General features: G+C 52.3%; 9 protein-coding genes across 9 annotated transcripts; 4 read left to right on the top strand and 5 right to left on the bottom strand.

Annotated features, from left to right (window-relative positions):
- Positions 1 to 1,728: 1,728 nt before the first annotated feature.
- On the top strand, positions 1,729 to 6,275 carry VIP1_1 (inositol hexakisphosphate and diphosphoinositol-pentakisphosphate kinase; the record flags this gene model as incomplete). The annotated part of the gene is made up of 4 exons (XM_056216990.1): positions 1,729 to 2,185; positions 2,242 to 5,923; positions 5,972 to 6,076; positions 6,131 to 6,275. 4 exons carry the CDS (start codon positions 1,729 to 1,731, stop codon positions 6,273 to 6,275), a joined length of 4,389 nt encoding a protein of 1,462 aa, XP_056068546.1.
- Positions 6,276 to 8,555: 2,280 nt separating this feature from the next.
- N0V89_008231 (uncharacterized protein) lies at positions 8,556 to 9,212 on the bottom strand (the record flags this gene model as incomplete). The annotated part of the gene is made up of 1 exon (XM_056216989.1): positions 8,556 to 9,212. The coding sequence occupies one exon, from the start codon at positions 9,210 to 9,212 to the stop codon at positions 8,556 to 8,558; it is 657 nt and encodes a 218-aa protein (XP_056068545.1).
- A 763-nt stretch (positions 9,213 to 9,975) lies between these two features.
- On the bottom strand, positions 9,976 to 10,917 carry N0V89_008230 (uncharacterized protein; the record flags this gene model as incomplete). Its single annotated transcript, XM_056216988.1, has 1 exon — positions 9,976 to 10,917. The coding sequence occupies one exon, from the start codon at positions 10,915 to 10,917 to the stop codon at positions 9,976 to 9,978; it is 942 nt and encodes a 313-aa protein (XP_056068544.1).
- Positions 10,918 to 12,393: 1,476 nt separating this feature from the next.
- N0V89_008229 (uncharacterized protein) lies at positions 12,394 to 13,810 on the top strand (the record flags this gene model as incomplete). The annotated part of the gene is made up of 5 exons (XM_056216987.1): positions 12,394 to 12,559; positions 12,618 to 13,127; positions 13,190 to 13,195; positions 13,283 to 13,390; positions 13,476 to 13,810. 5 exons carry the CDS (start codon positions 12,394 to 12,396, stop codon positions 13,808 to 13,810), a joined length of 1,125 nt encoding a protein of 374 aa, XP_056068543.1.
- Positions 13,811 to 13,871: 61 nt separating this feature from the next.
- Positions 13,872 to 15,188, bottom strand: N0V89_008228 (uncharacterized protein; the record flags this gene model as incomplete). Its single annotated transcript, XM_056216986.1, has 3 exons — positions 13,872 to 14,443; positions 14,496 to 15,131; positions 15,185 to 15,188. 3 exons carry the CDS (start codon positions 15,186 to 15,188, stop codon positions 13,872 to 13,874), a joined length of 1,212 nt encoding a protein of 403 aa, XP_056068542.1.
- A 346-nt stretch (positions 15,189 to 15,534) lies between these two features.
- On the bottom strand, positions 15,535 to 17,388 carry N0V89_008227 (uncharacterized protein; the record flags this gene model as incomplete). Its single annotated transcript, XM_056216985.1, has 3 exons — positions 15,535 to 16,777; positions 16,949 to 16,993; positions 17,045 to 17,388. 3 exons carry the CDS (start codon positions 17,386 to 17,388, stop codon positions 15,535 to 15,537), a joined length of 1,632 nt encoding a protein of 543 aa, XP_056068541.1.
- A 575-nt stretch (positions 17,389 to 17,963) lies between these two features.
- HGH1 lies at positions 17,964 to 19,227 on the bottom strand (the record flags this gene model as incomplete). Its single annotated transcript, XM_056216984.1, has 3 exons — positions 17,964 to 18,836; positions 18,893 to 19,142; positions 19,193 to 19,227. 3 exons carry the CDS (start codon positions 19,225 to 19,227, stop codon positions 17,964 to 17,966), a joined length of 1,158 nt encoding a protein of 385 aa, XP_056068540.1.
- A 1,329-nt stretch (positions 19,228 to 20,556) lies between these two features.
- On the top strand, positions 20,557 to 22,809 carry N0V89_008225 (uncharacterized protein; the record flags this gene model as incomplete). The annotated part of the gene is made up of 1 exon (XM_056216983.1): positions 20,557 to 22,809. The coding sequence occupies one exon, from the start codon at positions 20,557 to 20,559 to the stop codon at positions 22,807 to 22,809; it is 2,253 nt and encodes a 750-aa protein (XP_056068539.1).
- Positions 22,810 to 25,474: 2,665 nt separating this feature from the next.
- N0V89_008224 (uncharacterized protein) lies at positions 25,475 to 26,021 on the top strand (the record flags this gene model as incomplete). Its single annotated transcript, XM_056216982.1, has 3 exons — positions 25,475 to 25,517; positions 25,561 to 25,589; positions 25,752 to 26,021. The coding sequence occupies 3 exons, from the start codon at positions 25,475 to 25,477 to the stop codon at positions 26,019 to 26,021; spliced, it is 342 nt and encodes a 113-aa protein (XP_056068538.1).
- Positions 26,022 to 26,146: the final 125 nt, after the last annotated feature.

Here is a 26,146-nt window from a genome sequence, read left to right as displayed (position 1 = left end):
TACTCTTGATGAGGAAGAGAGAATTAGCTGTGTAATGATGATGGACATAGGAGCGAAGTGTTGGAATATATATGCAGATCTTCATGTCGTGCCCAACTCGCGATACTAACCGTGCGGCGTCTGTGCCTGAGTGCAAATCAGCAACGGTGGCTGCGCAACAGCCGGAAGGGCAAACAAGCATCAGGCGAAGCAGTCATGGTGCAAAAGACGCGGCTGCTGATTACTCGTGCAATTCAGCCAGTCGTAAGCCAGACTGTTTTTTTGTTTGCAGGGCGGACAATGACCTGGGCAGTACCGGTAAACATGTTGGCAAAGGACACTACAGTGCGGCTCCGCCACCACAGACCCTTGGCTCCAGCCCCTACTTTAGCACTTCCAACGCAGACCACATCGGGCAATTCCATCGAACACTTGGGAATCAGCCTGAGGGGCGCGTGTGTAGCGTTTCCACTTGACGATACTGTGCCGTACGTGTTTTGCGACTTCAACTGTTCTCCGGCGGCTACGTACCTTGGACCGTGTTCAACGCCTCTAGGGTAAACAGATGCAGACTGTCTTCATCGACGTCTGTTGGAAGGAATCGTGATGGAGCACGTGGAATCGTCAGCACACGCCCCATAGTATCGTGCGAAAGTGACATAGAGGCCGTGTTTGTTCAGCTCGAGGAAGAACGGCAGTGAACGGCTAGCACAGCCCAGCCTCTGCGCGATCGCACGTGCTTGGCCTCCTAATAGTAGACGCCACGGATTTGTACCATGCCCAATGCAGACGACCAATGTAGTGTTGTGTATTGGCCCCCGCGAGATCAAAGGTTGAACTTGAACAATTGATGGCCCGTGACCAGACTACAGCATTGAGGCTGCGTAGAGACATTCGCACATGTCCAAGAAAATGGGACGAAAGAAGCAAGACGGCGCTTGCGTTGGAGCCGGGCAAACGAACAATGCAACCTTGGCAACGACGACTGTTGCAACCGTTGTGGGCGGCACGGGTTCCTTGCGGCAAACACGTCGGCATAGCCTACATGGGCATTGGAACAGAGGCCCTGTTGGGACCCGATTCAGTCAAAAAGCCTCATTCTCACAGTATGCTGACTGCACTGAAGACATTACTGTCAGGCTCGGGCTTCTCGACCCGTTCGGCGCCGTACCCAGGCACCCTCACCGAGCTTGGAGACATCAAAGTAAAGCCTGACGAATTGCTTTTCGTGGGGGGCCTCGGTGGTGCCTGCCAGCGGACGCAACCCCGCGTCTCAGCGCTGCTCCTTGCTCGATTCTGCTGGCATGCTACCGTTTTCTTGCCATTGCGTTGCTTTCTTGCCTTCCACTTGTTCGCCCGGGCGAGTGAAGACGGCAGGATCTGATACGTATCTTTTTGAATGCTTCCTGGTGCTTCGCATATCGTCCGTCCTGCGTGGTAGCGTCCACCACAGCGCCGACTTGAACCACGGAAGTGCATCTTGTTCCAGCCCTTCAGAGGAGCTGCAATGACGTTTGCGGCTGGCTCCACGAGAACACGCCTGCAAGCCCGCCATCTGTCGACACGTGCGCAGCGAAGGAGCGCTGCTGGATGCCCTGTCTCAGCAGCTGTCGTGCCGTCTGCCTCTTGTACACCTCTGCAACGCTACCAGAGCGACGGCCGGCTGCTCCTCCTTCGATCCATCATGCAGCGCGACCGACGTCATGGCATAACATCTCGCTTCGCTCCCAAAAAGTGCACATAAGGCGCATGGAGCTGTCACGCACAGTCAGCGCCGAGAATGCGCGTACCGGACCTTCACACCTGCTGGCGGGTACCGGCAATGCATCTGCAGCGAGCAGGAAAGGTCGCGCGTCAGAGGAAACCAGCGATGCAAAGGCCGTCCGCGCCAGTATCTCGATGCCGCCACCCGCCTCTAAGGCCGTGCCTAGGCAATTTCCCTCGCGCCGTCCCTCGAAAGCGTCCGATGTCAGTTTGCGGGAGACGCTCACCGATCGCCAGCCATCTCCCGCAATTGACGATTCTACCGACCTTCTCACGCCCACCTCTGAAGCGGTGCGCACCTTGACCCACTCGGACCGCCGCCCCGAAATCGAACCCACCTCCAACCGCCTGTCCTTTTCGTCTCTGTATTCCATCGGCTCAGGAATATACCCAAGCACCCATAGGATGAGCGGGCCTGCATCAATCAGCGGCAGTGACGAGGGTACGCGTATCAAACTATTCTGCATGAGCCTTCGTGCTAACAGAGCGAATGGGCAGGCCACAATGGGACCACCACCGCAACATCGTCGTTGAATGTCATGACGGCGAGCCAAAATGGCGGCAGTCTCAACCCTAGAGTCTCGCCCACGCAGCTGCTCTTTCCAGCTGAACATCCGACTTACCCCGGCGGCAACAGCAATCGACTGTCCATCGCCTCGAATCCTTCCAACAGCCCCGCCGACGCATCCCCGCCGCCAACCTCAACCTCTTCGCCCCATAATCACGAACGCCGCGCCCGCAGCCGAACACAAGCACAGAGACGTATCAGCGGGAGCACCGCTGCGAGCAGCAGCCCCGGCGGGAGAGACATGGGCCGGGAGCCACGACGGCCTACCAGGGGCATCATAGGCGTCTGCGCGCTTGAGTCCAAGGCGCGGAGCAAGCCGGCACGTAACATCTTCGGCAAGCTTGTGGATGACTTTGAGGTGAAGATTTTTGGCGACAAAATTATCCTTGACGAGGACGTGGAGAATTGGCCTGTTTGCGACTTCTTGATATCATTCTTTTCCGATGGCTTCCCGCTCGACAAGGCCATCGCCTATGCACGCCTGCGCAAGCCATTCTGCGTCAACGATTTGCCCATGCAGCAGATTTTGTGGGATCGTCGTCTCTGTTTACTGATACTCGACCAGTTGAAGGTGCCTACCCCACGCCGTGTTGAAGTCAGCCGAGATGGTGGACCCCGATTGGCGAGCGCCGAGTTTGCCAAACAACTAGAGCAGAGAACCGGCGTGGTTCTGGGCGGTTCCGATGGCACTGGAGGTGATGTCGCGCCACCGCAAAAGATCGAGCTGATCGACAACGGCGACACCATCTGTGTCGACGGCATGACCCTTACGAAGCCCTTTGTCGAAAAACCTGTCAGCGGCGAGGATCACAACATTCACATCTACTATCACTCCAAGGACGGAGGCGGCGGTCGTAGACTCTTCCGCAAAGTGAACAACAAGAGCTCCGAAAAGGACGATAGCCTGTACATGCCAAGATCCATGACCGAGCCTGAGAGCAGCTACATCTACGAGCAGTTTCTGCAAGTCGAGAACGCCGAAGATGTGAAGGCATACACTGTTGGCCCGAACTTCTGCCATGCCGAGACCAGGAAATCGCCTGTCGTCGACGGGCTTGTTAAGCGGAATCCCAGTGGCAAAGAAGTGCGATATGTAACTAATCTGACTGAAGCTGAGACAGCCATGGCCGCGAGAATCTCGAATGGCTTTGGACAGAGGGTATGCGGCTTTGACTTACTTCGGGCAGGAGATAGAAGCTATGTCATCGATGTCAACGGCTGGAGCTTCGTCAAGGATAATCAAACCTACTACGAAAAGGCATCAACCATCCTGAAAGAGCTTTTCCTCGAAGAGATTCAACGAAGAGAACGAAAGAGTACCCAAGCCGCCGCCGCCGAAGCTCAAGAAGCACCTCTCGCATCGAGTGCCCAGAGGAAGAGCATTGGTGGACACAGGAGTACCCTGAAAGAATTATTTAAATCTCCTAGTATGTCTAAGTTGGCTGGTCACCATCCACATCTTCCCCATATGGGCCGTTCAGGCACTGTTCCAAATTCACCTGATACGTCGCTAGGTGCCACCCCTATTGCAGCATCCCCAAGTTTCGAGAAGGCCGACGCTACGCCCATCACAACGAGCCCCGCGCCAGCCGCACTCAAATCAGAGCCGGATCTTTTGCTACCGCCTTCAATTCGCGATACAGATTTGCATTTGGAGATCGAAAAGTCGCACTCCGAAGAGCAAGTGAACGTACCTCCACCTGCATCAAAAGCGCAATGGAAGCTGAAAGGCGTTGTCTCTGTTGTTCGCCATGCGGATCGCACACCTAAGCAGAAGTTCAAGTATACCTTCCACACGAAGCCCTTCGTCGACTTGCTCAAAGGGCACCAAGAGGAGGTCCTGCTCATTGGCGAGGCCGCACTGCAGAGCGTGAGTGAGGCTGTGAAGTTAGCTATGAAGGAAGGAGAGGAGGACCCCAAGAAGCTGCGCGAACTCCAAGTGTATCTTGACAAGAAAGGAGCCTGGCCAGGGACTAAAGTGCAGATCAAACCCATGTTTCGTAAACGAAGGAAAGAAGAGAGACTCCCCGGTGAGACGGCCGAGGAATCTCCCGAACGCACACGCGCAGGTTCCACGGCTAGTGACATTGTCGATCTGGCCGCAAAGCGAAGCGATTCGACGTCCGGATTGACTCTGTCGAGGATCTCTGCAGCTGAGAACAATCTCATACTAGAAAAGCTGCAGCTCATCATCAAGTGGGGTGGTGAGCCTACCCATTCTGCGCGTCACCAGACGCAGGACATGGGTGCGAATTTCCGAAATGATTTGCTCCTGATGAACAGAGATGTTCTTGATGATGTTCATTTCTTCAGTTCTTCTGAGCGACGCGTTACCACCAGTGCGCAGATCTTTGCAGCGTCATTCCTGGAAAGAGACCAATTCGCGGCCGAGAACATCCACGTGCGCAAAGATCTTCTCGACGATTCTAATGCCGCGAAAGACATTATGGACAAGGTCAAGAAGAAGCTCAAGACGCTTCTTCGCGCGGGCGATAAGGCACCACCCCAATTCGCGTGGCCCAAGGACGTTGCAGAACCGTACATCGTGGCTCAACAAGTAGTAGAGTTGATGAAGTTTCATCAACGAGTCATGAACTACAACTTCAAGAAGCTCGAAACAGAAGCAGTGTCGTCACTACATGCTGTTGCTGGAAATCCTGGAGAGGCGACCTCGCCTGGCGGGTCTGCACCAGGAGCGGATGTCAACAAGATCCAGCCGCGCTGGTGCTGTAACGAAGGACCAGAGTTGTTCAAAGAGCGTTGGGAGAAGCTTTTCAAGGAGTTTAAAGACGCTGACAAAGTTGATCCTAGCAAAATCTCTGAGCTCTACGACACTATGAAGTTTGACGCTCTCCACAATCGTCAATTCTTGGAGTGGATCTTTACCCCCGACTCGGTATTCCTAGATGAGGAGACTGTCGACAACTCCAGACAGGTTTCGATAGACAGCGGAAGCAGGCCACCGGTCCCTGCACCGTTCGATCCGGCGAAAGCGGAACAGAAAGAGGCTCAGTCCGAGAAGCCTACGGAGCGTGGCAACCTTGCACATCGTATGGGCTTCCGTCGCAAGTCCGAGGTTGCTATCAAGAACGCTCAACCCCCTCCACCTCCTTCTTACGTGCACGAGTCGTACTTTAAACTCTACACGGGCGTTGGCAGCACATCTAAAGAATCAAAGGCGCAAACGGATGCACGGCTAGTCAAGCTGCGCGAGATGTACCATCTCAGCAAGGTTCTTTTCGATTACATTGGTCCACAGGAGTACGGTATCGACAATGAAGAGAAGCTTGAGATTGGTCTCCTGACTTCTCTGCCACTACTGAAGGAGATTGTTGAAGATTTGGAGGAATTACAAGCTTCGGATACGCCCAAGTGCTTCTTCTACTTCACGAAAGAGTCACACATCTACACGCTTCTCAACTGCATCTTGGAAGGTGGCATCAAGACGAAGATTGAACGAAACGCTATTCCAGAGCTAGACTACCTATCTCAGATCGGCTTTGAGCTGTATGAGTCGGAGAATACATCGACGGATGACTCGCCCAATACTTTCAATTACAGTATCCGCATCACCCTTTCGCCTGGCTGCCACGCCTTTGCGCCGCTCGATGTGTAAGTATGGTCCCATGAACACAAGGTGTTTCCCTAACAAAGTCGCAGCCAACTTGACTCACGACACATGATTGGTTTCTCGCCTCGTCGCAGTCTTACAGCCCACCACGACTGGAAGGAAGTGCTCGAGACACTGCGCGCCAAGTTCCATACGTATGTCTCAGTTGCGCTCCTACCTGCTGATGTTGTTTTGCTCATTCATTCCAGTGTCAAGCTTCCAAAGTCGTTCGTCGCCATCAATCTTAGTGAGAAAGTGCCAGATGCGTTCGGCGAGCAGAATGTCAGCGAGGATGATGGAAACGACAATAAAGCAAAGTATGATGAGACAGGCTTGCTGGCGGAGAGGTTGTAGGATGCGTCGGTTCCGCCTGCGCAGCTACAGGGGTAATTGACCTCAGGTACAGAGCATACGACCATCAGACGATGAATGACGTATTGATAGACACGGCATGCAAGGCCTTTGCATCAAGGCTACGATCAATGATAGATGACGGGAGTTCGTGAAGTGGTTGCATGCATAGAACGTTATGAACAATTTGTTCTAGTATGCTGAACACACGTTATGAGATGCTATGTTTCACTATGGTGCTAAAGGCTGATATTAAGAGATGAAAAGATGGATCGGCTATTACGGGACAGCGACTGACAATCTCAGCGCTTGTGACATGCGCTGCATAACGAAGCAATATGAGACAACTCAGACACAAACAGTAGATCAGAAATGGATGTCGTCAGCACGCTCCGCATGCTTCACTCCACCTATACCAAGCACAAAGCGCTGCCAAAACTTGCGCACGCGTGTCAACACACTAGCTCTACCGCTCACAGTGTACTGCTTGCAACACGTGCAGACGGTGGGGTTGACGTTCACTTGACCCAGAGGCCGACGCACCTCTGCGACTTTGTCACCAATCTCGGCTGTAGCGTCTGCACGCTGGGGATAAGGCGTACGCGCGTACAAATTCAACTCGTCCTCCGCTGGTGCGATGTCTGTGTAGATTAGACCAGGCGGAAAATACGATCCGGGCTCCTGCATGGCTGCGGGCGGATCGTGAGGGTGGGGAAGGTAAACGTGTGAGCGGAGGAGCATCTCGCGCTCATAAGGGCGGAGGGCGATGTGGTCCTGGGCAGCATAGTGTTTAGCCATAGCGGAGTGGTAATTTTGCACCGTGTTCGAAAGCATGGTGTTCGAGGAGTGTTTTGTTGCTGAGGCTGGAGAGTTGGAGTCTAGAGTTGGCGTTCTGTTGGAAGAGCTTGTGGTGTTGAGGGGTTGGCCGACAGTGTTGTTTTGCTTTGCTTTGCTTCGAGTTCAGAGTGCCAGCTTGAGGGAGTATTTATGGGAGAGCAGCAGTGGAGACTGGGCAGGATATGGGCGGAACTTTGCTGTAAGTGCACAATGTTGAGATTTTCTAGACGCGGGTACGCATTGTTCTTTGTAAATGTGAGGCATGTAGACGCAAATGTTGTGAGGCTGTGGAAGTGTGCAACTAGAGATGATAATGTACACACGATCGAGAAATGCGCAGCTAGGTCAACATTGGGGCTTCTTGCTACAATCGAGAGCATGGTCGCAGTATCGATAGTGAACTGTGACAATACACTCTGAGGTAAACTTACAAGCATTGAATATGAATGTGGAATTAGCTAGGCTTGTTGAAGGTTGAAGGTTGGAGGCAGGAAAGGAACTGGAGTTTGGCGATTGTACATTTTATCGCCTTGTGAAGCCCTCGAGGGTTTTGGTCAGTGTCCTTTGATCGGTATGGCCTTCAGCTACAGATGCAGGGACAAGATAGTTCATATGCAACGCTCTACAGTCGTATGCTACGTGCAGCGCCAAAAACGTTATTGACGTCCTGCGAGATCTCTCCCTCGCCGCCCTCCAACACGGCATATGACAGAAGAACCTCCTATCCTTCGCCTTTGTCAGCTCAAACACCAGGATGGCTCGTCTTCGCCCGGGTCTGCTGTGCTCACGATAATCTTCTCCTGATTGACGCCAACATCGACCGTGATCTCGCACTCGTGAGCCATTATCTCATCTATTGTCTCACTAACAAGCTTCTCTTTATTAGGAGCTGCTGCTGAGTTGTTGTTTCTGATTGGGAAGGCAAGCACAAACGCGTTGCTAGTGTTGGGTAGGAACTTCGTGATGCAGTCTTCGCCGAACGTGTGATATAAAGTAAATTTCGGGTCGAGCGACTAGTGAAAATCAAAGAACTGGGACACATGGGCAACGATGTCGGGCTTCGAGGGGGTGAGAGAATGGCGGTGGATAAGGAAGGTGATAATGGATGTTTCTATGACCGGCGTTGTAGGGACAGGCCGAGTGTCCTGACATGCGCAACTGGATAACGTGAGCTGTTGTTTTATACTGCAGTCAATACGACGTGTAAAATAAGCTAACAACACTTCAAAAAATTTCTGAGTTAGATGTTTGGTTGAAAAACCGTTTGACCATGCCCATGTGAGACATTTGCCTTCAATCGTCAGGTCGATTACCTTATAGTACACCTTTTAACTTTACCAAACGAAATCTTACACAGGTATAACGGATCACAACGTCTGTATGTTTCGTGACTTTCTCGCAAGCAGAACCACAAAGGCGACTTTGCTCGAACATGTTCTACACCCCTCACCACGACCACCCAGTCATTTTGCGCATGTATTCAAGAACTGCGCACCCGCTCAGCATAACAATCTTCTCCCACTCATTTCCCCCATTAAATTCCTCAAGTATGAATGTCCCTCTCTTCGATCCAAACAGGAAATTGTGCTTGAAGTACGCCACCGCCTTACCGCTGTCTTTTTCTATCATCTTCAAGTGAAGCCAGTCCATCTTTCCACCGATCGCCGAGACACCCTCGATCTCACTCGTCCGCTTCCAGAAAAAGCTTCTCTGCCCAACCTCTTCACCAAGATCGATGTTCAGCTCCAAACCGCCCGCTGATCCTACAGCGACATTACCCGCGGTGAGTTTTTTTGTAACAAGCAAATCCTCCCATCTTACATCACTGGGTGCATTTTCAGGGTCGCCCAGCCCGATGTGTATGGGTTTTGAAAGGGAACTAAATTGTATGTCGCAAACGCCAACAGTGCGCGACGGAACGGAAGCGTCTGAGCTGGGTGTTTGCAAAATGATGCTGTGCTTGCCTTGGCTCCTTTTTATATCGCCGGTGATGAAGCCTAGATCGAGCTCAAATAAGGGTTGCGAGGAATTTGTCTCGGTGATGGTTGCCTTGGTGCGCTTTTTGTTCGTGGTTTGAAGCTCGTAGGTTTTCCTCGGTGCCATGGCGACGAGTGTGGGAAAGGATAGGATATGAATGGGTTCCGTTGTATCGCGATGCTAATGACAGGATAAACACTTGGGACAAGTGAATTATAGATGGATAGTGATCAAGTTAGTGAGACATGAAGGGGACGCTCTTGAGGTCCCATCGGGGGCGCTGACGTCTTTGTACAGGCTGTCACAGCCACGGACAAACAACACAGCCTTGCAGACTATCAGCGTCGCCAAGTTGTGGGTCGAATGCGCCGTGCCTTAGCGCGAAGCAATGTTACTTGTGAGATCGGAGCCCATGCCCCGATCGGATGTCACTTGTGGACCCTGCAGAAGTACTTCCTACCTAGGTAACGAGGGATCGACTAGGCCCGATTTGTGTATATCTGAGTCAGAATGGAACAACCAATATGCCTTTCTCTTCGCCCTCGAACGCTTCGGCTTCCGCAATGAACTTTCCATAACTGGATCTGGGGCACATTTTTAGTATTGTTAAGGTAAGGTTTCGAAGTAGTTGGTCTAATATTAATCTACAGGTCTTGCGCACGCCACAGCTGACTGTACTCTTGAAACAACAGGCTCAGCTGTCTAAGGCCCAGGCTAACAGCAGCAGAAAAAGCAAACGTACATGAAAAAATAAAGTGAACTCTGAAGACTGAGCTCCCGGATCGAAGGGAATGTAAGTCCGCCTATCGTTCAGCAACCTTCGTTACACTTGCGATAAGCACCGGTATCGAGGGAATGATACAAACATCTATCACTACTACTGTGGCATCTAAAGGTGTATCCCGCGCATTATTCGGCCCGCAGTCTTCAACAGCGAACCAATTCCAGCCTTGGGAGACGGAGTGTACGCGACGATCTCTTCCTGATTCGAAATGCTGAAACGCCGGACACGGTTCACTATAAAGGTCTCAGTATGCTTAAAAAGCGTATGACCTTGAGAAATCGCGGAGACAGGATGCCAGGCAATATCTTCTAACGGCTCAGTGGGCATCCTACCACGCTTACGCTGTGCTGCGTGACCCGCTTCGACTACCATGGATATAGAAGAGTAATCTTCCAGTTGCCGATGTAGCTGTTCGCAATCCTGTTCAACTGAGAGGCGGGCATGTCGATCGTCGGACGCTGAAGAGTTGTGATCATTCACGTGACTTGAAGATGGCACACCCGTTGCACACGAGGCCAACGAGGTTTCTTGATTCGAACACGTGATAGCCTCGAGTGAAGATGAAGGAGCTCTAGGCGGTACTTCGGTATGCTCAGAAATTTCAGTAATCTGTGCAGCTTCTGGCAGCTCCTCGCTGGCTAATGCAGACTCCTGATTGTCTGTCTGCTTTGTAGCCTGCGTCTCGGGAATGGACCACGCATATGGGTTACAAGCTCCATACTGCGCTTTAATCATGTCCAAGCTGTTCTTTGAAAGCACAGTCGGTTCTGAAGGCGGCACGTCCATTTCGCGCTCAATTACTGTTGGCGAGGATGATAAATCCTGCTGCCGCTCCAATTTGTGCGCGTTCCAGGCCGAGGTCCACTGAGCCAATGTGACGTTCCAAAAAGCAGGTTGGATTTGAAGCTCTCTACATTCGAGCCAACTGCTGTAAGGGACCCAGAATTCGGACATGGAAGACAACATCTGGTCCATGAGTTCACAGGTTTTGGTGCACTCTACCACTTCATTAGCTGCGGGTGTCGCGGTCAGGTAGTCTAAAGCCATTTTCCAATCAATGTAAAATTGTTCCAGACGAGATAGGGTTGTATGTAAATTGGTTTGGGTGTTTCGGAGAGAGAGAGACAATGGGCTCATCAGCCCTGGGCTTTCTAAAGTCACGGGAACACGGACACGCTCGGACTTGTATTAACAATGTTCGCGCGACCGAACGGCACAGTAGAACGGTGATCACACAACGAGTGCCCTCGACGATTGTACAATGGTGAAGGACTCCAATCGAAAGCCTTCGCGGTTATCTTGATCAACTTGATGGAGGCCACCGTAGCCGGTACCTTGTAGCATGCCTACACCCTTGCACTTGAATGTATGAATTCACAGATGCGGCATCAGTAGGGGCTCTTATTATCTCAATGTGAAGTTGACAACTGTATGGAATCTGATCCATCCTGTTTTGGTTTACAATAGGGTTGATGGAACTAACAAGCTGACGGGTCATTGCATGATTACCAGTCTCAAGTGCTGTTCGTTGTACACTGTCACTTGATCTTCCCTTACTCATAAGTATGGACGTCTCCTGTCATTTTCTGATCGAGAAAACCCACTAGCAGGCGAATGAGGTAGCATTTTAGCAAGATGTCGTCTTTCTTCGAGCTAGTGTGCTGAGCCAACACGTTGAAGGTCATTTGTCATAAGTTTAGAGCCACAACGAGCCACAGCGTAGTATTGCGCCTGCAAGCTATTCCGAAAATGTAGCGTTGCCTATCATCTTTCATGTGTGCATTTCTGATACGCACAAAATCACAGCTGCTCAGCATGGTGCCCGGCCGCCGACGGGCGGGTCCACAAAAGGATTTGCAAGTCTTCGCTCAGAAAATATGCTCTGCGTCCCAATATGGACCCGCTAGAATCAAAAGTGTACCTTTGCGCTCATCGAAAGAAAGTTCAACGCCAGCACACAGGCCCAATATCAATCGTTTAGACCAGGTTACTATGACCTAAAGATTATCGCTGCCTTCGACATCCTCAAACTCAATTATAACGCGGGACTAAGTATTAGGAAACTTGAATTTGGGCTCTTATTTGTAGCATTAGGCGAAATTATTCGTAATGCGGTGAAGAGGGTAGTTGGGTTTCCCAGGAAGGCCTCTAAGGGCCGAATCGTTCAAGCGGATTGATATTCTTGGATAGGGAAATCCATAGACCTAAATTACTTTCAATTCTTTCACAGAGCAGCTGTTGTGTAGACGCTAATTGCACGCTGAATCTTATCAGTGCACTCAACCCTCTGGTGGAAATATTGGAGCACGGGGCACTTCAGTCTGAACACCGAAGTGAAGAGTATCAATTGAGCTTGCCAACACGGAACAAGCAAAGGCCATAGCTTCTCTCTCACACCGTCATTGATCAACGCCCAGATATATAAAACAACGGGCTATTCCCCTCCCAACCCACGAAACACTACAAACTACTGCTCCGCGCGGCACGCAACTCGAAATTGAACTTATCCCCCAGACTAACGAGATGATCATGAGGCTCTTTGCTGTGCTTGCAACATATATCGTTGCGGTACAACCCGTCTCAGCCGCAGCGTCGTATTTCGGCCGACCCGTCCCAGGATCTCGCGCCGGAAAGAACTACTCCAACGCCAGCGTGAACTCTAATGATCCCCAGAAACGGTACGCAGAATGTAAGTAGCTTAGCACCATGATTCTGACATAAGACCGAACTGACGCAACTTTATCTAGTCATAACCTCTGGCGCAACAGCTGATCACCCCGTCACAGCTTGGCCGTTCCGACTCGGCATCCATGACGTGAACAAAGGCTATCTACGCCGAATACCATACTGCTTCGTTGACAAGCGATCTTACGAGAAGATCGGTGAGCCATGCAAGTTTATCAACGCCATTGAGATTTGGAAGGACGGGCTAGGTGGGAAAGCAAGCCGTGAGGACTTCCACAGCCTCGTCATTAAGGGACCCGAGAATCCTGAGGACTACTGTTGCACGAAGTACGAATATGGGCCGGAAAATCGACTGCTCGAGGATGGTGATCTGCACTGCGAGTGGAACGAGGAGAAGTATCCCAAAGACGCTCTTGCCATCCACTGGCTCGACGATATTAAGCTGAACGGTCGCGCGGCGCAGGCCCAGCTAGGTTACACGGCGGAGGAACACAACGCAGAGGCAGGACGGCACTGGATGCATGTTGGCGACGTTGCCACCGCGGGTAATATTGCGCATGAGCTTGGTCATGGTCCGTCTTTCAACCTACCGTACCCTATACTGTTGTCGTTCTCGCTACTAACGCTCTGCTAGTGCTCGGTATGTCTCACGAGCACCAACGCTGGGACCGTGATGATCACATTCTCTTTCGCTGTGATAGCCTTGTCGGCATTTTTGACGCGGTAGATGGGCTGCAGACAGACAGGCCTGGGCTTAGTGAACACGATGCCTTGGACATGTTATGCACGGACCGTGAGCTTGCGGTCGAGTATGGATCGCCGAGCTCTGAGTATGGTACGTACAAACAAATGTTGCTACCTTTTTCTCTCAACCAGACCGACATAAAGGCAGAGTCGCTGACACCAACCGCATAAACTAGTCAAAGGCGATGGCCTCGATCCGAAGAAAGAGCCAATATTCGATGGACCGGGCGGCTTCGATGTCCACTCCATCATGATGTATCCCTCGATGGCGAACAGTCACGGAACGGAAAACCATGCACACCTTGACGACGCTGTTCTGATCAAGATTAAGAAAGATGAAACGGGCAAGAAAGTACCTGCGGATGATTGGCGTATTCTGCCACCAACAAGGATAACTCAGCAAGATGCTACGTTTGTGAGGAGGTTTTACGCATGGGACGAACGGAAGGCGAGAGAGTACCATGATACAAAGAGGGAGGAAGAAATCAGCGAGGGTGAGAGAGCGCGCTAACCATGCTATCATGCTGCGTTTGTGACAAAGTTCTACTCCTGGGACAAAGTTGCTAAAAGCCTCATGGCTCGCCAGGCCAGACCCCATCGGCGATCTGCCTGACCAAAGCCAACTTCTTCTTCATGCCTTCGATATCAATAAGATTTCCCTCCGCATGACTCGCAAAGCCACACTGCGGGCTCACGCCCAACCTCTTCAAGCTCTCCTCTCTGCTCTCTCCTTGACCCTTCGCCATGATGTCCGCTGCCTGGTAGATCCTCTCCTTCATCTTCTCCTTGTCTTCAAGCTCCGGAAACTTGCTCGTGACGACACCAAGGATTACATTCTTGTTCTTCGGAAGATGCGCAAGCGGTTCAAAACCTCCCGCGCGTGGAGTGTCGTACTCTAGATAGTATGTGTGCATGTCGAGTTGGGTGAAGAGCTTGGTCGCAATGCGGTCGTAGCCGCCTTCGGAGAAGTGGCGCGAGTTGACAAAGTTACCTCGACACAAGTGGACGCCGACGTGCATGTCGGCCGGTATCATTCTGGTGCAGTCATTGTAAAGCTCGATGTACAGGTCAAGGAGCTCGTCGGCGGTCACGGTGTTGTTAGGGTCTTTCTTCCATCCCTCCAGCATCTTCTCGGAGCAGAAATCTGCCCGGATTAGCAATCTGCTGTAGCCACACGTACACGAACAAACACTTACATGCCAGGTTAGGGTCGTCAAATTGGACGTTCCTGAGGCCGGCCTTGTACAGGATGTCTAATTCCGCTTGGTACGCTTTTGCGACATCCGCAAAGTATTCCTTGTCGTTCTTGTACACGTCCTTGGGGAACGCCTTCCCATCGACATACCTCAGATGATACCAATTCGGAGCGGCCATGGTGAGCTTGATATCACCCCATTTCTCCTGTGGCAGAATGCTCTTCAGATATTCTACCTGACGGATGTAGGTGCTTTCGCCCGTATGCTTGATCTTTCCAGTGCAATACACGCTCTCACCGGGCTTATGTCCCGTCTCCATGAAAGCCGCGATATCAGGCACATACAACCTGAACGTCTCAATGGGTGGATTTTGCACTTCTTCCATGCCCTCCAGGGTCGGCCAGAAGGTGCCCCAGAACATATGTCGGCGGTATTCGCCATCGCTAATGCCGTGGAAGCCCAAGTCTAGCTGCGCTTGCACGATATCGTTGATGGCTTTGTCCTCGAGGGGGTTCAGCTCTTGGGCGGATTTGCCTTCTTTGTATCGCGCGTCAAGGAGGTACTGTGGGCGCTTGAGGGAGCCCAGATGCTCAGCGCGGAAGGGAGGGTTGCGATGCAGTGGAAAGGACATGGTAGCTGTTATGCGTCGAAGTGGGCTTTCTCAGCGATGGACCAGACTTTTGTCGGACACATGGTCGTACTTAAGAATTCCCTCGCCCTAGGCCGCCCTCATTCGTGGCCACCAATCTTCCCTTCCATGATCCGGTGTGCGTCTCAAAAGCGCGCATCTTCCCACTCTTCCTGCTGAAGATGGCGGACTCGATTGGTTGAACTGCCCAGGCTGCGTGGCCACGACGCATTAGAGCCTCGGCAATTGCTGGGAGTGCAACTCTTCCCGTCATGGTCGAGAGAGGAATCATGTCTCCGGCCCTGCTGCCCCTCACTTAGCTCTCGCTACCCCGCCAAAGGTGACGTATCGGCACGGTCCCTTGCAGCGCTACGCGCATCTCGACGGGCATCTATAATCCATGTCTATACGCTACGCCCTCGTCGTGTGCATCGCGTCCGTCTCCGTATGTACAGACCTAATTGTGTCCGTCTCCTTGTTTACAGACCCGGTCGCATCCATCCTACTGCTCCTCCCGCTCTTTTCGCTCGTCGCACCTTCCAGCTCCAACTCGCTCCTGCCTTGGAGCGGGCTTTCATGGCCTTCTGCTCCCACTTCTCCCAATACTTTGCCCTCGGCACCCATCTCCTCGTCCTTGTCTTCTCTTCCCTGCAATGCGTTCGATATTTCTGCCGTCTTTCCATCTGCACTCGTCTTGTCCTTCTTTTTGAAGCTCCACCCACCCCTCCAGCCAACCCATCTCGTCTCCCATGGCCCCCTCACCAACATGACCAGTAATGCCCCACCGATAAATCCCACGCTCGCGCTACCGCTACCGATCCATCCCGCAGCGGCATAGATGTGGTTTCCAGCCGCGGTACCCATGAGCTGTCCGCAGAACGTAGCGACCATGAAAGCCGTGTTGACGCCATTTCGCCGTTTGGGCTCAACCGCATAGATGGCACTCCTGTTCGCGATCTGCGCAGTCTGCATGCCAAAATCCAACAGAAAAGCTTGCAGGACAGGACCTGCAACCGTGAACGTGCCTAGGTAGGTCCCAAAGCAGATGCCCAGCAGGCAGCAGAACAACCCGAAGAGAACAGTCACGTGCGGCACGAATTTGTCAGTGACGTTGCGCGCCCATAGTGGTCCGAAGCACATGGCAGCGATGCCGATGAGGCCGAATAGACCTATCACCAAGGGGCCGTAGAAGTATGGTGCACCGGCAAGTAGGAACGTTAGCGTCGTCCAAAAGCTAGTGAATGTGGAGCTGGTAAAGAAGCCCGCGAGACAGGCTTGGACGAGGATGGGATGGCGAGTGAGCATTTGCACGATGCTCCAGAGGAGTCGGAAGTAGTTGAGGGACGTGTTTGTCGCGGGGTAGTCTGGCATGAAGAACCATAACAGGATGAAGATGAGGTACTGCAGCCCAAATGCCATCCAATAAACGGCGCGCCAGGTGACGAAGTTAGAGATCGTGCCTGATAGTACACGCGCGACGAGAATGCCGAGCTGAAGACCAGAAACGACGACTGAAAGGGCCGCTGCGCGGCGATGTGGTGGCGCGAGGTCGCCAACAAGAGGGAGCATCAGCTGAGGCGTGACCGTCGTAATGGATACAAGGAACGATATCGCTGTGAAAACACCCAGGTTCGATGTTAAGCAAAGACCGAGCCTGCATTAGGTGAGCATTTCTTCTCCTGACATTGCTCCCCTTCCAACATCTCGGACACATTTCCCCATCCTTAAGCTGGCGCAGTGTCGGGACAGCCATGAAGATAATCAATACCAAAAACACTGCATGTCCATGTCTAGGAACAAGGAAGATGGGAAGGCATTTACTTACCACAACGTTGCCGTCACACCAACTAATCCCACTACAAACGGCCGCCTAGGAAATAAGTCCCCTAACGGACACAAGAATAACAATCCCGCAGCATACCCGGCTTGCATGACTGTCGGAATCTGCGCTACCTGTTCATACTTGACACCAAAATCGTGGGCTAGGATGTTCAAGATGGGATGGCTGTAGTACAGATTGGCAACAGTAAAGCCGGCTGCGAATGCGAACAGGACGTTCATGCTCATGGAGAACTGTGGCGGTTTATCAGGATCCCAGCGGCATCGTGGAGGCGTGTACGTAAGTATATCATAGATCTTGCGCCACCTTGGCCTCTTCTTCGTCGACGCGATTGTTGGCGATGAAGGTTCGGAGATTGTGTATGGCGGCGTCGGTGTAGCATCCTCGGCTCCCGCACCGGCGGTAGGGCTCTTCTCTGAATTCATCGTGTCCGTAATGTGGCTATCCAAGCCATTTCCCGACTCTTGTTATACACAGCAGAAACAATGCAAACAAAGAAGGACGAGACAATTGGAGGAGGGGATTGCAGCCCCGAAGATAATTGAAGATGCATGACGGAGAGCGAGCTCGTGTACCTTGTCGATTTCGGCAATGAGGGGAGGCGTTCGTTACCGACATGCGCGCCAGCGAGCGTTATCTTCGGAAAAGCGATGGGCTAGTCCTAGGTGGGTTGGCGTTGTGTGGAGATAACCGCGGGTTTTATTTACGTGACTTGTGTTAACAAATGCTCATCTCAAACACAGTACAAAGGGCGTGAACCTGGGAGGGAAAGCTTTGAAAGACTGGACGTGTGTTGGAAGATTACAATAGAGACGAATGGGAAAGCGGAAGTCCGTGTCATTAGAATCGCATTGACCGGGTATTTTACACATCGGAGGTAGACGCGACCTTTTTTTTGCAACAGATACCTTCACCTCGATCGAATAGTTGCATAATCTGACAGATTGGGTCCTGGCGACCATAAGCATGCGGTACCTTGTCTTTGCTTGATGTACGGAACTCAACATATCTCGACTATCTGGTCGTCGTCGTCTTCGTTCTCATCCTTGAGCTCCACCATCCTACCTGCATCTGCTCCCGCCGCACCAACGGCTCCTTCGGGTATCTCTCCTTCTTCGCCCTCTTCGTTCCGCATAATGATTTGCACGACACGGTCACAAGCTTCCCTTACGCCTTCATCCTCAACGTGAAGATGACACTCGCGTACGATTGGGTACACCTTAATCTGCCTCATCACATTGCGGCCCTCGGCGGTTGTGCTCAACAACAATAGAGTCTCCAGATGTGTCTTCATGACTTCAATGTCCTTCTCTCGTTCCTTGTCCGGCTCTAGCAGTTGTAGCTCATCGAGCATGCCTTCTGTGTCTTCGTCTGAGTATTCTTCAGGTCCCATGAGCGGGAGAAGAAGGTACGGAAGTAGATTTGCACCGATGTGCGGTGGTGGGAGAGTCGGATCGGGGTTAAGGTTCGAAAGCAATGTCTGATGGGCAGGGACGTGGAAGGCACAGTTCTTGATAGTCGAGGCCACGCCGAGGCGGCGGATGTGCGAGGCATGTGATGTGAAGACTTGCAGCTTTGTCAGAGGTATGATGTCGGAGTCATGCGCTTGCGGCGTGGTCATATACTCGCGGCCTTTGGGGAACTTTGACAGGTCGGCGAAGAAGTAGGCCAAGTAGTCGTAGTCCGCATCTTTATTGTAGCCTCCTTCGGCACCCTTGACGAAGCAGTCCATCAACTGATCCATCGCCCATTCTGACTTTGAGAGCTCTTTAGGAATATCGCGCCTGAGCTCCAGCACGCGCTGCAGCGAGTCGTCCTTTGCCATATTGGCGAGCAACATGGCAATCTCGTTGGCATTGGGCTCCTTCTTGTTCTGTTCCTCCATCAGCATTGCTCCGTGAATCTTTTGGCGCTGATGAACTGACATACGGTTATTCGCGAAAGTAGTGTCTCGAGGAAGGCGTCATCGTTGGCGAGCGACTTGAGGACTTCACCATCGTGCGAGATGTTGATGAGGATGGTCAGAGCATTCTTCGCGATTGGCCCGTAGTCTTTTACGAGGAGCTTAAGGTCTTTGACGGGTTCGAGCTGGCTGCGCTTGAAGAGAGGCAGATCCGCCTGCGAGTATCCTACCAGATGCTCTGCAGCGACCTGCCGTATCTGCGTGTTTCCATGGTGTCTGTCGAGATCAGCACAGGCTTTTGAGTAGCAAAAGAGGACATGACATACAGAAATTCCACCAGCTCCTCCAACTCGGTAGGCATTGTTGCGTGTAATTGCTGGTGAACGTTTCATGACGCTTTTCGCGACGCGAAAATTAACGTCTTATCGATAAGCGATCGGAGGGGCAAGACGGAGGGGCATCCATGGATCCATGGATAGGTTGAAGGCACGTGCGTGCCAGGGACACGTACAACCAACAGCACCTCAGCCTTCACGTCCCTTCCTATGCATCAGCCTGCAAGCCCATCCTTCTGCTGTTCACCACAACTTCCATCTGCCGTTGTGTCGCTCGTGCTTGACACACCACCCTATTTCCTGCAGTAGCTTCCAGGTGTCGTATCAATATGCGCTCGCGGGGCAGATTTTCGGTTCAGCCTGGCTTCAACCAATGCGTAATGGCATCGACGTTTCCGCACCAGAAGAACATGGGGCGAATAACAGCAGAGCATGCCGAACGATGGTGGGCGGCGTCAAGGTTGGTGGAGCTCCGCTAAACCAAGCCGGCGCTCGATGGCGGCTACAAAACACGGTACACGTCCGCACCTGTCGCGCAACCGCTCACGTTCCTTGTGGCTGCATTGCCTCAAGCCTCCGAACGTCTCGAGTAAACAAACGCGTCGATCTGACCCTCCACCGCCAGTCTTACAAACATGTCAATCTACTCATCACGTTGATCTTGAAATAGCGAGAGCTACCACCTCTTGCATTCGGAAGTGCAACACCCACAGGAGCCCTTTCTCATCCTCCGCTTCGAAAATGGATCGCAGAGGCATGGCATCCCCGCGTTGTACTGCCCCAGCAGAACACCAAGAGCTGTGGCCTCGATCTACAGAAGCACTCAAAATAGATGTACATAGAGACCGCTTCGGCCCGCCGTCAGTCCATCACATACATCTGGGCACCGTGCGCGAAGCCAGCACACAACGTCTGGCGAATCATGGCGAGGTGCAGGGGCGAAGCGCACTCGATTGGTCGCGTAGCGAGCTGCAGGTGCCAGCGCTTACGACGAAACAACCAACCACCAAAATCATAACCGCCGCCTCTGATCTGAGTTAAGCGCCCAGGATTATGGGCATGTTGATTGGGCCGTGTGCCAGTCTGCCATGCACGAAAGAGTGCTCGTCTGCACGGGAAAACACCCCAGAGCCGCTATTGCTCGCTGGGTCCTTCACCGTTTCCCATAGGCTTGATGCAGCATGTAGCGCACTTGTCTTATACTCCCTCGACCCTGCCTATCCGACTCTATGCATCCGCTCACCATGATCCAGCTCTGAAGCTTGTAACTCCTAGTTTTCAGTCGTCTCGCCCCCTACCAGCAAACCTACAGCTGTGTCTTGTAGCAGACTGATTAAAAGAAGAGGAGGATCAGCATGGCTGGCCCCGGGCTTCAACTGTTCCCCCCACCGCCTCGTCCGAGACAGGCGAGTCCGAATAGCAAGCAGCTTCGAACGAAGCCTCCCACTCCAGAACCTGGACAAGTGGAAAGAATGGATAGTGCAGCCGACTTCCACGAGCTCGTAATCCAAGTCAATGCAGTACCACTTTCTCCAGATAACGATTCAATACCGCCTCCGCCTCCTCCTCCACCTCCACCTCCACCACCTGCTGTGGCAGCCCCACCAAGAGCACATCTTCCAACTCTGACGATACAAACTCCTCCTCGACACCAACGACCTGGCCCTCCACCACGGCCAAGGGAGGCATCGCCCAAACAGCACAGTACGCTGCCTAGGAGAAGTCCTGATCGTAGAGCCCAGTCACCACCTATGTCTGTTCAGGATGGCTTCAACTACAGATCGCAGACCTCCAGCCCTGACTTGAACAGAACAGCGTCCCCAGCTTTCTCCGAAGCTGCCACACTAGTACGAGCAAACAGCACTGCCCAGCGTAATGTCACTCCGCAACCAGAGGCTCCAATGCGATCGATATTTCCGGTATTTGATCCCACCAGGTCTCTTGCTCAACAAACGTACAAGCCCACCCAAGCTTCGCCGACACACATTCCACGGACCCAAATCAGCCGGTCTCCGTATTCGCCTGAGTTCTACGTCCCGCATCATAATATTGCCAGCAGTGGACCGGCAAGCCCACCGCCCAAACCCTTCTTCACGCCCTCTCATCTTCTCGACAACCTATGGCTAGCTGCCAATGGCCAAGAGGACCCGGCCGTGCAAATATACACCCTACGGATGCATCGAGCGACAGCTGCAAATCCCACGATAACATTCGGCACCACACCATCGTTACCTTTTTACAGCCTGGGACAGTCTAACCTTGCCGGCGGCCACGACGTCCAAAGCATCATGAATGAGCTTCTTATTCAGCGCCATCATCCTACACAACCGCGCGTGCTCCCCATTGCGCAGCTGGATCTTATGACACCACCTCCCACTAACGCCAGTCCAATTGCTCCTCACGAACAGGAGCCTGTAACGCTTCTCACGAGCATCTTCCCCAAGCTAGCCGCGCTTCAGGCTCTCGACGCTGCCGCAAACTCCCCGGCCGCCTCCCACATAGCCGTCATGGACCCCGGCGCAACCTCTCCAGCAGCTCAGCGCCTGGCAGAGGACGTTCTCGCCGGAGCTGCACAACGCGAATGCTGCGCCTTGACCTGGACCCGTGACCCCCCGCAACCGCAAACCAATCCCTGGGCACAGCAGATGCCCTCAGAAGGAACTTACCAGCTGCACCACCCCGCCTTAGGAACCTTCCCCATCCAAATCGAAGGCGATTGCTCCGTCATCAACAAGCCTTCTACGCGTCCCATCACCGCCATATACGGCCACAATATGTCGCCCACGCCCCATGCAGCCCACCAAAAGCCCGCCTCCATCACCATCCTCAACCCATACATTCTCTCACCATCATCACCTCGCGCAAACGGCTTCTCGCCTCTGCAGCCACCGCCGAGACTCGACAGTCTTGGTCGGGACACCAGACCCATCTCCATAACACCCAGCGAGATGAGCGTTACGCAGCTCCCCACCACTACTGACGCCGCGCCCGACGACGCCATGCTCGCGCGTCTAGACTTCACCAACGATGCGCTCACGCTGAACCTCGGTGCCCTCACCCGCTTCGGAAACCCGTTCCTCGTGGACGTTGCATGTGCCACCCTCCTCTCCGTCGCAGTTGCCGAAGGCGTACGCAGCCGGAAGTACAAGTCCGCCCATAATTCGACTGAGAACTTCGCACCGCCTCCAGTACCCACGTTGGACTTGGAGGGAAAACATGAGGTGACTGATGCAAAGGCGTTCAAATCCGCGTTTAGAGACGGATTCAATGCCGTTGGCGGGAAAGTCAAGGTTCCTAAAGCGCCGGCTGAGACGCTGCGCAAATGGAGTACGAAGTCACGGTCTAATTCCACCGATGAAAACGCCAGTTTCGACAAAGATATTGAATTGGGCGATTGGTACGGGCAATCCAAATCCAAAGCCAAAGTCAGCGCAAAGGAGAAAAAGGGAAAGAAGGAGAAGGTAGAGGATGGGCTGCCATTTGTAGCGCGCGCGATTATCACGGTTTTGACCTTTGCGTTCAAGGCAGCGGTTTTCGTGCTCAGGATTGGAATTAAGGTTGTTGCAGGGGTTATTGTGATGATCACAAAGAATTTTAGTCGGTTATAGGGGAGGTGGACCGGGAGTGACGTGTATATAGATAGTCTGGTGATTCCCTTTTCGAGATTCGGGCTGCGCTTCGTTCGCTCTTTTTGATACCATTATGTTTTCTTTTCGAAATTTTGGGTAGGTATGGTATCAGAGATCAGTGCCGCTGGTGTGGCATTAATGGAATTGATATCTCTTTGATTACTGATGTTCCATGAGACGTTGCTTTTTGTGCCTGCAGTGCTGTTCCGTCGGATTCTTTGGGCCTGGAAACAGTATGGGAGAAAGTTCTTAAAAGTAGATGGTGTGACCTCTAATTGCCTGCAGTGCAAGTATATAGTACTATTCTCAACATCGTGCAGCCTTGATAGCTAATGTGGCGATGTAGTGGTACAAATGTAGTGAGTGACCACGTCCCTCGAACTACCTGCTACCTACCATTGTCCGGATAGACCTCTCATCACCATTATTATTGATTATTGGATTTGAGATTATCTACTGCCATGTATTTGGTCCTATTAGTAGAGGCTCCTTCACTAATGATTGCAAGAGGCGTTGATACCCATTCACCGCTGGCTTCACCAACGCTGTTTGGCGCTTTCTCAAGTGAAGCGACGCGACTGCCTCTTGCAACTGCCCGGCGTCAAACAGCTTAGGTAATCAGCCGTCTCTCACTCTTATAAAGCCTTACAACCCCGCGCCTTCCTCTCCCTTCTCCTTCAACTCGCTTACGACAACAGCTCGACACTGTTGGGCCAGGGCAAGGTAAGAAATCTCGCCACGCTGTGACTGACTGACCTCCACTGATCCATGCGTTGCAGGCGACGGATGAAATTGAAGCCGTCGGGGTCTCTTTTCAACAAAGGACCTCCAAAGAGCACAGCTGCACTCTATTCCGGGGCTTTGGACGGCGTAGACAAACCGGAGCGGAACTCGGTCAATGTCGCGCTCGGGGCGGTGGTACGGCCTTCACTTCCGCGAAACGGGAACGGGACGGCGTGCCCTGATCTTAGGAGTGCCCTCTTCCACTGCTTGACGCCGCACCCAGAGGACGGCCTCCCTCCTTACTTTGTGGGTTGCTGGGCGCGCCCTCCAGAGTTACAACGAGTAGACCAGTATGGATGTGCTAGGCCGGATGGCAAGCTGGGCATTTCGGGGCGCTGGACGCCGGACTGGGTGAGAGGGGGCAAGGACGGTCAGGAAAAGGAGGAAACATGGGGGATGGGAGGCCAGGGATTTGGGTGATGTTGTTCGTGAGCGATACGACGTACCGACCGTGGATCGCGATTCTTTACTAACATACGTCTTTCTGGCGATGAGGTCTTGACCGAGCCAGCGAGTGAAAACTACACTCTGCTCTTTGAGCAACTTCTGGCGCCTTCGGGCCGAGGGAATTTTTTGAACATCTTGGCTCCGCAAGGGGTTTCACTACCTTTTTCATCGAATGGCTCATCGTTGATGTGCCTTTGAGGAAGAAAGACTACTGTGTTGCCATACACGTCTGGGGACACGGCTATAAATCCCATCTCTGGATCACCACGAGCAGTGTATTGTATTCTCAGGGTCTGATTACCTGCCAGGAGCTCCCACGTAGATGCGTTCAGAAATTGAGGATCATTCAGTTCCGTGTGTCAATCTGAGCTCAGTGAGTATTGCTCTATCCGTCCTTCAACAAGCATCTGTCTGTCCGACTCGAACTTGCAGCAAGGTTTCGTAGTGGAAGAAGACGTTTTAAAAAAAGTTACACCCTAATGCCTTTTTTTCCTTTAAGCGTGCGTGCGTGCAATTTTAGACTTAGAGAATAGTGTGAAGTTGGTGGGAATTCACGTGTAGCTCTATGAGCTGGGCAATGGCGGTGAGGACCTTTCACGTAAGTGATTGTATGTATGTGTGTGAGTAAACAACAAAGAATACCATTTCATTGAATTGAAGCCCGCCAAGCTGTTTACTACGCCACCGAGTAAATTGTTTGAACGATGTGTGCCATATTCATGAACGAGACTACTCTCATTAGCCGATCGTTCTGCTATTGAATTCGGAATATTTCCGTAGCCTTTACAGGTATGGTGGGTACATTGACCTTTCATAGAAGATAACATATGAATCAACATTGTTAGCAAGGGCAAATAGTGAACCGAATCTACGAGCACGCTTGAGCGGAATTAGGACTGATACAAACATTCCTTCGAAAAGGTACATATCGTAAGCGTTTGGCTCGACCACGGCTCTTTCTCCTAATTTCAGGCCCTTACGAATTCGGTGTAACTTCTTGATAGACTTCCCCCTTTAAGGCTGGCCTTGGCTGAGACTTTTGTGAAAGGTGGTAGTTCAAATGTTTACCAGCTCATATCCAACCCCTGGTTGAGAATCATGTTACTGAAGTCACGGAGCTGCAAGGCAGAGATCTTTGCCGGAACCTATATTTTTGCGTCTTACTAGTATGATAGGTACCCGAGTGTTAGATCCTGCGGTGACCGAGAGTTCGACTTTCCAATCCGCGTGAAAGAGAACTCCTAGCTGCAAGGCTTTCGGTCATCTAGAATGTGCAAGTGCATATGAAACCCACGGCCGCTGTTTCCGATTCTTCTCTTCAGATTGACGACTAGGTAACATCGAGCTCGACATATCTGTATATATTCCTTCTCCTCTTGAATACCCCCGCTATCCGCGTATCTCGGCATTCATCATGGCTTCGCTTCCACCTTTGAATGGCGGCGACGACCAGAACGGTAAGCTTACAGTCCCTTGAATTGAATGCAGGCTTAAAAATAGTAATATCATACATGACCTCCCTCAAAGCCGTCCGCCCCCAAGACCACTTCGAAGAATAGGCACGATAAAGCTGCCACCTTCTTCGCCGACGGGAACGGGCTGTCTCTCAGTACCTCCGCCTGGTCTGAGTCTTACCGTAATAATCAGGACGCGGAAAACCATGGTGTAATCATTGACCGCATTGGGGATAGCCCCCGCTGGGTCCGCGAGACGCTCGAAATGCACAGGTGTACTCCACGTACACCTCGTACCAGCACTACAATGGGGTCACGGGTGAGGGCCTTATCATCGCCCAGTTTCAGACTGGCTATGTTGGCTCGGCCGAGGCACGCGTGCCTCCGTTCTCTGCTGCCTCTATGACTGGTGATGCGTACGAGCGCCAGGATGCTGGAGTCAACACCGCTCGCCAGGAGCTCCAGCGTGAGTCGGAGACTGGAGAGAATATGGTGCCAGAGCTATAGTCCGTCAACGACAAAGCTTGATCATGTTTCTACATATGACTTTTCAGCTAAGAGAAGTCAGGCTCGAACTACGACTACTAGCCGTTTCGTTTATCGTTTGCCGGATGATAACGAAGCCAGTGGTA

The sequence above is a fragment of the Didymosphaeria variabile genome, assembly GCF_027946475.1.
Source record: "Didymosphaeria variabile strain IMI 356815 chromosome Unknown scaffold_6, whole genome shotgun sequence".
In the NCBI taxonomy this organism is placed as follows: Eukaryota; Fungi; Ascomycota; class Dothideomycetes; order Pleosporales; family Didymosphaeriaceae; genus Didymosphaeria; species Didymosphaeria variabile.
Note: the sequence above shows the minus strand (reverse complement) of the source record. Positions and strands in the feature narration are given on the sequence as shown.